Genomic DNA, 9,799 nt, shown 5'->3' with positions numbered 1-9,799 from the left:
GCTGAACCGATACAAACTGTAAATTTCTCGACTTCCCTTTCCATCTCCTTTTAGAGCGTTACTCCTTCTACATTTTGCCTTGTGCTCGCAAGTAGGGTGGGCATGGGTCGGTATCCGGGATTTTCAAGGGTACCCGAATCCGAACTCGAATCTCAGGTCAAATGATGAGTTAAAAAAGAGTGTATATACAATGACATTTTCGTAAATACCCTTTAACCATAAGAGTAAAAGGGTAATTTTGTATTACTCGTACTTGAACTCATCTCTCCGAGGAATTCAGGTTTTTGGGTCCAACCCTAGTTGCAAGTTTCAATCTTTTTTTTCTTGGTTGGGGTTAACGGAAAAAAAAACGTGGACAGGTGATGAGGAGATATGGAGTACCGGAGCCGTACGAGAAGCTGAAGGAACTGACGAGGGGAAGAGCAGTGACAGAAGAGAGAATAAGAGAGTTCATAAAAGGGTTGGATTTGCCGGAAGAAGCCAAAGGCCAGCTTTTGAAGCTAACTCCTCACGCCTATGTGGGTGCTGCTTCTGCTCTAGCCATGGCCGTCGACCAAGCTCTCCACTTTGGCAACTAATAATGGCCATCACCAGTTCTTGCGGGAGAGCCGTTGAATTTTGATTCCCCCCCTCCCCCTTTTTTTTAACTGAAAGAATAATGAATTATGCATCTTAAGCCTCAGAGCAAAGTGAACCAGGCATTCTGGATTGTGCTTTCTTCTAAAGATGAGATATTTGAGTTTTAACAAAGGCTTTGAATTTACCTAATCCTTGATCACCAGAAAACTGAACATGCATGGAAAACGAGATAAAGTTACATAGAGAAAAAACGAAATGGGCATTAATGAAACGGGAGATGCCTACTGATCTCAGTTATAAGCCACGGGTACTTTTCTTTTATCAATCTGTCCAGAAGTAAAATAAGAACAAGCATTATGTTTTCTTGAATAAATAAACCAGAGGGAACCCTTTTTTATAATGACTAAAACAAAAGGGTTTCATTTTTTTTAGTAACTTCATTTGCGAGCGTCTGCCTTCTTTGCATCCCTTGCTGGAAGAAATCCAATGCATTGAAATTGCAGAGAATTAGTAATTGCACCTAAAAACGGAAAGAAGAGTTAAGAAGGGATTGGAGGGCGTCTAAAGATGCTGTACCAGCTTTCTCCTCTTCTCGCTTTTTAGCAGCTTCTTCTCTTTGTTGCCTTATTAGAGCCAAACGATCTGCAAACACGAGAGAAATCATCAATGGCTGGAAGGAATGGAAAAGAAAAAAGAAATAGTTTACCGACCCAAATCTTTTCTCGCTTGTTCGGTTTTGCCTTGCTCTTGCAGCCTCATGTACCGCTCATGGGCTCGCTGCTTCTCCAGTTCCTCTCTGTAAACAACGCAAAGATCGAAATGGATGGAACTGTGAGTGTTTATGACTGTTTCTTTCCCTTTACATCACGTTTTTCTTCCCATGTTCACAAAAGTAAGACAGACATATAGTAGAGTTCGGTAGACAAAAAACAGACCTTTCACGCCTTGAAAGTTCAGTGGTTTTACCGACCTGAGAATCGGGAGGAGAAGGATATGTCAGATACAAGATAACAGTAAGTACTAAGTATAAGCAGATCCGAAGAAATTGGCTGGAATAAAAAAACAAACTTACATCGAGGTCCCTGGCTTTTAAGGTCTTTGGTTTTGCTCGGTTAGGGTTTTCAACTTCAATCAGACTCTCATGCCCTTTCTTCTTCTTCTGGCATTGTATCAAGGTAAGATGTCATATCCAAGATCCAGTTTCTGTGCCCAAATAACTAGAAACTACAAAGGAAGAGAAGACACATGGTTTTTAACTAACTTCTCCATCGGAATCTTCCCCCGATTCCTCCTCTTCCACCTCCTCCTCCTTGTCTTCTTCTTGCTCACGTTCATACTCGGCTTCATCCTGAGAATGCCATCAAAGGCCATTGATCCGGCTATCAACCATACAATTCAAAGAACACACATAAACAGCACAGACGTAAAAGAACAAAGACCTGGGAGAATACCCGTTTGAATGATCGAGGACGTGCTGAAGATGTGCCAGCACCTGCATATTGATATCACAGAGATCAAAATATAATAATGAGTAGCTTCACAACAGAGAGAGAGGGACATTGCTGAACTCGAGAAAGGCAGCAGACACTAGACAGTGAAGTAATGAAGATAAAAAGAACAAAGACCAGAGGATAAAAGAAGCTCAAATGAAGATATTTTTCAAAGGGATGAACAAGAAGAGATCCCGGCAATACTTTACAAGCGCATCTTTCAATAGAACAGAGCTTGGTGAAAGCATAAAATTCAGTTAATCAAATACAGCTAAATCCATCAATACAGATAAACAGGCGGTAAAGATGATATGAAACTCCACAGATCAAAGCTCAAAGCTTTATGAAAGCATGACATCAAAATCCCACCAAATTGGACACGAAATCTCCGGCCTTAAGCTCATCCACGACAAACCCATATAGATAAACGCAGCAAACGAAAAAGACAGAGAAACCAGAACTTCCGATGAAATTCACTAAATCTAATTCCGATAAATCTACAGAACACAGAGAAATAGCAAACCTAAACCTCCTCTATGCTTTCTAAAGGGGTTCAAGAACATTCAACAGCCCTGTATTTGTAAAAGTGGAATGTTTTCTCAATAGTCCCCTATAAAACGATCCAAAAGCGAAAAATAATCTTACGCAAATCATCTGGATGAGAGAAGTGGCGTTGCCCAGTGGGCTTCCCCTTGAATTTGCCTCTCCCCATCGTTCAAAACCAAATGGTAACAAATCGAAGCAAAAGCCAAAAAAAAATTTAGGGCTTTTGATGATTGATCTCGAATCGATTCGAGATTTAAAAAGAAAAAAAAAAAGATGTGTCGTTTACGTGGCGGAGGTTCTCGTCCTCTTCCGACCAGGAGACGAAAACCCTAGCGCCCCTGTGGGATTTTTTTCAGATTCTTTGTTTGTGATTGGCAATACTACCGTGTGGGAAGTACACTGAAAGGTAGAACATAACTCTTTAGGATTTTGACACGTGGAAGTTAAATGCATGACGGCCGTCAGTTCGTTTTGCTTCAGTTTGATAGAACGACGTCGTACTTAGCCTGGAAGTTCCGCCCTTGACTGGAAATATCAAGATCGGATTGGAAATAGCAAAATCTCATGATTAAATAATTTCTTTGCCCCTTTCCAATTCCCCCTAATTTACCTCTTGGGTACAGTCTAGGGCTTCTGCAACGCTCCTCCAGGAGGCATCGATCTGCAAGTTACAGGTTTGCTCGATCCGGGATCTCATATTTCTGGTTAAAGTTTTAAATTTGGATCTTTGTCGAACTTTCTTTTTGTTTTGGCGAAAGCTGTGATTTTCGCTGTACGATTTGCCTGGTCGCGTTCTCTGCTTCTAATTTTATAAACTAGGGTTTGTTCTCGAATCCTGGGCAATTCGGAGATTAGCCGAAGATTTGGATTTTCGAGATTCAAGTACCAGTTAGCAATTGTGAAGATTGGTTGAAGTGTTTTTTATTTAGGTTGTGTTTGAGAATCGATGTTCTTTGTTGTACCTATAAATTGCGTGTGATGTCTTATCTTATCGAATCTCGCCTTGTCAATTTCTCAAATGGGTGTTGAAATTATCATCCAGTTCTTGTGCAGTATGAAGCATCTATGGTGTTGTGGTGGTGATTTCTCTCTTGATATATGAAATATTGATTATTTTTTTTTCGAATGAAAATAGGGGAAGAAGCTTAAACCATGGGAAAGAGGAAGTCAAGGGCAAAGCCTGCTCCTACAAAGCGGATGGACAAGCTTGATACAGTATTCAGCTGTCCCTTCTGCAACCATGGAACCAGTGTCGAATGCCGGATGTAATTCATCCAATCATTGAACTTTTTTTGTCTTTCGCATATTGGCATATGCTCGAATTTGATATTGGGATTGCATTGTGTTCAGTGATATGAAGAACTTGATCGGTGAAGCCTCTTGTAGAATCTGTCAAGAAAGCTTTAGCACTACTGTCACAGGTATTCTTGTTGGCAGTTGAAACTTCTTGATTAGCTTAATAGAGCCATGAAATTATATGCTTATAACTTGCCTGATTCATTTTTTCTTTTTTCTTTTCTCTAACAGCTCTGACCGAACCAATAGACATGTAAGTCCATCTACTATCATTCTCTGCCTAAATTTTTGTATCTGTTGATTTCGATTCATGGACTTGTATCCTTTTCAAACCGTTGCAGCTACAGCGAATGGATTGATGAATGTGAGAGGGTCAACACCATTGAAGACGAAGTCGAGCAAGAAGAGGAAGAAGAGGAGGAAGAAGATCACGTGCCTGTCAAGAGGAAGTACAACTATTGATCTCGTGTCTTTACCAATGTCTTCTTGTAAGTAAAACCTTAGATTCTCTTGGTGTTGCTTATGTGTTATAAAGGCGCATCTCTGCTACCTGATCTCTATCCTGATCTCTATCCATGTTAACAGTTAAAAACCACCACATTTGTCTTATGATGTTGCTTGTAAAACCAAAACCTGTGTTTAATGACTTAATCTTAAAAATGTCTCATCAGCTCATATCATTCCCTTTTTAGTTTCTGTTTTTGTTGAAATTTTCCGAAATATGTTAAGGTGAATCTTTCCGTACAGATAAAACAAAAAGACATTTAGGCCTTGTTTCCAGGTTCTTGTTCATTTTCCTTCGCACCCATCACCTTGAGTTGTTCCTGGTTGGCATCCATGGAATCCGATGCCTCGGCTCTGTATCTATAAAACCGAACCACGGCCAAGAACAGCACGAAGTTCACCAGATTCAGAACCACGAAGAACGTGTAATAATAATCGAGCCGGGATGCATTCAGATTGTTTAGAATCCAGCCTCTTCCACGTCTCTCCGTTATCTTCGATACTGTGGAGAGCAAGAAACTGCTCAGGAAGTTCCCGACAGCCAAAGTCGTGGTCGAATACGATGTCCCGAGACTCTTCATGCTCTCGGGCGCCTGGTCGTAGAAAAACTCGAGCTTTGCCACTTCAAGAAACGCGTCAGCCATACCCATCAACACAAACTGAGGGAGCAAGACGAAGATCGTCAAGGGCAGTGTTGACTTCGCCTGGTTAACGAGCCCGTGCTCTGCCGCGACCTTAAGCCTGTGCCGTTCGGTGAGACAAGCGACGGTCATGATGACAATGTGAAGGACGAGGCCGATGCCCATGCGTTGAAGGAGGGTGATGCCACGTGGATTTCCGGTGAGTTTTCTCATGATCTTGACGAAGAAACGGTCGTAGAGGACGATGGAGACGAGCATGGAGAAGGTGACAAAGGCGCCGAGACTGGCGGGAGGGATGCTGAAGCGAGGGGTGAGGCTCCGGTCGAGGGTGGTGCCTTGTTTCACGAAGAGGGTGTTGACTTGGGCGAGCATCACGCTCGGGACGAAAGTCACGAACAGGATGGGTAACATCCTCAGCATCTGTTTTGTCTCTTCCACTTCTGTCACTGTGCAGAGACTCCATTGGTGCGTTTGCTCTGTTTTCACCGAAGCTTTATCCAGGAATCTGCATCGAAATCGAATCTTTCATCAGAAACCCAATGGAACTAATCTGATATATATATATATATATATACATGTGTGTGTGTGTGTGTATCCGGACCTGAGAGAGGGAGTGGGTCGGATTATGAAGGCGTTTTTGGAGGCGTAATGTTCGAGGGGGAGTTCATGGAGGAGGGTTGTGTCGGAAGGTAAAGAAAGAGCGGATTTGCGAAGTGAAGCGACAAAGACACGTGCCATCTTCGTGAAAGGGCTGCCGGTTGGAACCTTATGCCTATAGAAAGGAGTTCCCAGCAAGAATATGGTAATGGAAATGGCAAGACCCATTGTCGGAAGACCATATCCCAATGCCCATCCCACGTTGTCCTGATTTTTCCAAAACCCATTTCATATAACAAACATATATCTCAAAATCAACGTTATATACATACATATATAGGTATACCTGGATGTAGACGAGGACAGTGTTGGCGAAGAGGGTGCCGAAGAAGATACTGAACATCCACCAGTTGAAGAAGGATAATTTGTGAGATTTTTCGACAGGGTGGAAGTCGTCGAACTGGTCGGCTCCGATGGTGGAAATGTTCGGTTTGGTGCCGCCTGTTCCGACGGCCAGTGTGTAGAGTGCGCCGAAGAAGACGGCCAGTTGCAACGTCGAAGCCTTCGGGCAGTCCTCAACGGTGCAAGCCGGTGGCTTCAGGCTCGGGAGTGATACTGATAACGTCAGCAGTAACATCCCCTGCATGAAAACGACGTCGTAACCCGATGCAGTTTCGACGGAATAAAAAATAATACTAAAATTTCTTATTAAATTTGATTTATTTTTCTATTGGTAAGGTCCACACGGCACTTGTTTGGTTGCGGGGATAACCCTAGACTACGCATGGTTCCTCAGAGTACGTCCAAGAAACCGCCGATATTCGATGAGCGGATAAAGACTAAACGACATTGGAAGACCAAACAACATGCAAGTTGGCACGTTTTGGTCTTCCTAACAATTAATTTTATTTTATTTTATCGATTTATTTGTTGGAATACTTTTTACGAAATTCATAAAATGACATGTGCTGACCAGGAGAAGATTCCACATTTATGAAATTAATATTATAATAATAATAATCATGTATCGGTGTATATTGTTTTTATCTAGAAATACAAAAACTTCAAAGTTGGGAATAATACGACCCACAACAACATCGTGATAACGAAATTTAGGTTGGACATTCATGTAGGCATGTATTTATATTGCGTGTGTGTGTACATATACACACATATATGTATGTATCGTGTGATTATATAATATATTATGACAATAATTTATATATGTCGATATGCGTGGAGGAAATGACATATGCATACCTGATACTATGATATACATAAGAACAACATGCTAACGTTTGACCTTTTTTCTTTTCTTTTTTTTTTCTGATGGGATCTTTAGGGTTGACATATTGACCCCAAAGTCGGATTTATTGGACCGCCTCTTATCTTTATCCTGTTTCGGAGATTTTTCTTCAGCTTCCACATATATATACACACCCACATATATACAAGTGAACTATAATTGCAGTGAATTTGGAGATAGATGGGTATTATGTATAATGGAATATTAGCAGTGAATTTGAACTATCAATTTTAATGGAATATTATGTATAAAGACATTAATATATATAGATATATAGTACGGAGATAGATGAGTGGTACGTACGTACCGAGAAATAGATAGCGCAAGAGATGACGAAGGTGAGGTAGCGTCCGAGGTGGGCGTCTGCCACGTAAGCACCCAAGATGGGAGTGAGCCAACTCGTTCCGACCCAGTTCGTCACGTTGTTCGCCGACTTCACCGTCCCCTGGTGCAGCTTCGTCGTCATGAATATCACCAGATTGCTCGATATCCCATAATACGCCATTCTCTCAAATATCTCATACACTGTATATTATATATATATATATATATATGCATCAGACAAAAAAAAAACACTGAAAATATTACGATTCTTGAATGAAAAATTATGAATCTTGACGTATAAATTTCCAATTTTAGTGGGATATGTCGCCATTAAAAAATAGAAAAAAAAAACTTTTTTTTTCCGCATCGAAGGAACATTTTGAGTTATCAAACTGCATACGAGCTTGAAGAAGGAAACAACTGTTTCAAGAGTGTAAGAAGAGATGACTATATATAAACTATATATATGGGATTGTCTCACCATATTTATGATTAAGCAGGTCTGTATTATCATCGATTAATTACGATTACTACTCAATAAGATTAATGGATTATATAACGTAATATATTAAAGGGCTTTATACGTACCGACAACAAAAGAGCAAGCTTTCCAGCCGCCTCTCTGGGATCTTCGGACACGATTTCCGTTAAGATCCACTGTTCCATCTCTCGTGTAATCGTCCACTGCTGCTTCTTCAACTGTCATGGCCTTTTTTCTTCCTTTTTTTTTTCTTGGTCTACTCTTTTTGGGAGCTGAGTCGTGGGGTTTCTTCTCGGCAATTATATATACACACACACACACACACACACACATATTTCAGCACTCTTGCGTCTTCGAAAATATATAATAGGAGATATTAATTACTTATTGATGTATTTCCTTTCTTGGTTTATATATATATTATTTATATTAGTCAAATAAGGGTTTTCTATTATTATATACTTTCATCTCTTACCTATATATATATATATATATATATATATATATATGTGGCCAAATAAGAGTGGGAAATCGTAGCTTTTGAGTGGAACACCGAATTTCTAAAAACGCAAGATTTTTCTTTCGTGAAAAAAAAAAACTTTTCTGCTTTGCAATTCTTGGTGAATATCCCGATTACTAAGAAAAACTACTTTTAAATCTTCACTTGTAAACTCTATTTTTTGTAGGTTAAGTAAATATAAGTAAATCTATTTTAACGCTAGAATGATTTTGACAACTTAACAAACCTTTCTTGGTGTTATTTTAATTAAACCTCCTTCGTAGTACGTGAAAACTAATCGGGAACCTCGATTAGAGTAGAGTGATTAATTGCTTAATCAATTCGCTAAACACAAGTGGGATTTAATTTTGTTGTTTGTAATGGTTTAGGATGCTTTTCGACCACCGTACAAATTCATGAAATAAAGGCCACTGGGTTTTGTTAATCAAAATTTTATAATGATTTTTTTTTTCTGTGAGACAGATATTTCTACGGACAGCCTGGGTTTCTCCGAATCTTTTGACTTGGAGGTGGAAAATAATTTTGCACGTTTATATTCATTATATATTGTTTTCAACCTGCGATATTGGGAAAAAAAAAATAATTTGCTACGAGACAAATAAAAAAAAATTCCGGTGCTGCTTTTTAATATTCAACCCGCAATAATATTTAGTTTATTTTATTTTATGTATAGATTGAATCGAGACCGCCCTCATTTCGCGTAATGCATGGTTCTGTTTTCCCTCTTTCTATCATATGTTATAGTTAACAACCATTTAAATAAATATCGTATATTTGTTAATATTGCATCTGGAAGAGATGCCGCCATATTCATGTGTTATTGATTTCTTGATAGCCAGGTTGGTCGGTATGTGTTAAATCGTGTCCATTGTTTTCGCTATATATTGTATCCAGCCGATACAATTAAATCCCGTGAATATATTTATATAGTCGTGTTCAGACATTTTTGGTGAAAGTGAGACACTGTGTTTTGTAATTTATAGGAAAAATACACGACAGCTTTTAAATAAATAAAAAAATGTATACAAATTATACATACTGTATGACATTGGACCGAGTAATTTATGTCACAAGGCCACGGCAGATACTGGCCTGTTTACATATTTTGATAAGTGGGCTGTCCATTTATTTCATTTAATAGGCTTCCAGGCCCATTTGTTACCGATCATTTCTTAAATTTCATGTATATAATATTGGGACCAAATGCCAGATTTCTTGTAATGAAATACCATAAAATACATTATTTAGACCCGCATTTTGTGTGCATAATATTTTTATTTAAATCGAGATTTTTTTATTAGTATTAATATATTTATTTAAAATCACGAGTTGTCTCATTCAACTTACAAACTAGATTAGCCGAATTAAGACTAAATATGTTGTAACTCATTTAAAAACGAGTCGAACCAAATCAAAATATTTTTTTTTTGAGATCTTAATAATCTAGACCGGACCGAACCAAACCGAATCGGTTTGTTCTACACCCAACCCAAAAATAACTCATGGAAATCAATC

General features: G+C 39.1%; 4 protein-coding genes across 4 annotated transcripts in view; 2 read left to right on the top strand and 2 right to left on the bottom strand.

The window, feature by feature from the left end:
• LOC104806141 (adenylosuccinate lyase) overlaps window positions 1-718 on the top strand; it is a 3,486-nt gene extending 2,768 nt beyond the window's left edge. Inside the window, exons 10-11 of the mRNA XM_010530873.1 lie at window positions 1-18; window positions 360-718. Of these exons, the coding sequence (XP_010529175.1) occupies window positions 1-18; window positions 360-578 (237 nt within the window). The 3' untranslated portion in view covers window positions 579-718. The remainder of the gene's footprint in view (window positions 19-359) is intronic.
• A 123-nt stretch (window positions 719-841) lies between these two features.
• Window positions 842-2,957, bottom strand: LOC104806140 (28 kDa heat- and acid-stable phosphoprotein). Its single transcript, XM_010530872.2, has 8 exons — window positions 2,715-2,957; window positions 2,031-2,071; window positions 1,841-1,927; window positions 1,652-1,738; window positions 1,515-1,549; window positions 1,290-1,375; window positions 1,156-1,221; window positions 842-1,051 (listed from the first exon to the last, which is right to left on the bottom strand). The coding sequence occupies exons 1-8, from the start codon at window positions 2,779-2,781 to the stop codon at window positions 1,017-1,019; spliced, it is 504 nt and encodes a 167-aa protein (XP_010529174.1). The 5' UTR covers window positions 2,782-2,957; the 3' UTR covers window positions 842-1,016.
• A 225-nt stretch (window positions 2,958-3,182) lies between these two features.
• On the top strand, window positions 3,183-4,581 carry LOC104806137 (transcription elongation factor 1 homolog). Its single transcript, XM_010530869.2, has 5 exons — window positions 3,183-3,289; window positions 3,751-3,880; window positions 3,966-4,036; window positions 4,143-4,164; window positions 4,253-4,581. The coding sequence occupies exons 2-5, from the start codon at window positions 3,768-3,770 to the stop codon at window positions 4,371-4,373; spliced, it is 327 nt and encodes a 108-aa protein (XP_010529171.1). The 5' UTR covers window positions 3,183-3,289; window positions 3,751-3,767; the 3' UTR covers window positions 4,374-4,581.
• LOC104806138 (protein NRT1/ PTR FAMILY 5.2-like) lies at window positions 4,546-8,131 on the bottom strand. The gene is made up of 5 exons (XM_010530870.1): window positions 7,872-8,131; window positions 7,267-7,484; window positions 6,000-6,293; window positions 5,658-5,920; window positions 4,546-5,561 (listed from the first exon to the last, which is right to left on the bottom strand). The coding sequence occupies exons 1-5, from the start codon at window positions 8,095-8,097 to the stop codon at window positions 4,676-4,678; spliced, it is 1,887 nt and encodes a 628-aa protein (XP_010529172.1). The 5' UTR covers window positions 8,098-8,131; the 3' UTR covers window positions 4,546-4,675.
• Between the last annotated feature and the right edge of the window lie 1,668 nt (window positions 8,132-9,799).

Source organism: Tarenaya hassleriana, unplaced genomic scaffold (genome assembly GCF_000463585.1).
Source record: "Tarenaya hassleriana unplaced genomic scaffold, ASM46358v1 Cleome12, whole genome shotgun sequence".
NCBI classification, from domain to species: Eukaryota; Viridiplantae; Streptophyta; class Magnoliopsida; order Brassicales; family Cleomaceae; genus Tarenaya; species Tarenaya hassleriana.
Note: the sequence above shows the minus strand (reverse complement) of the source record. Positions and strands in the feature narration are given on the sequence as shown.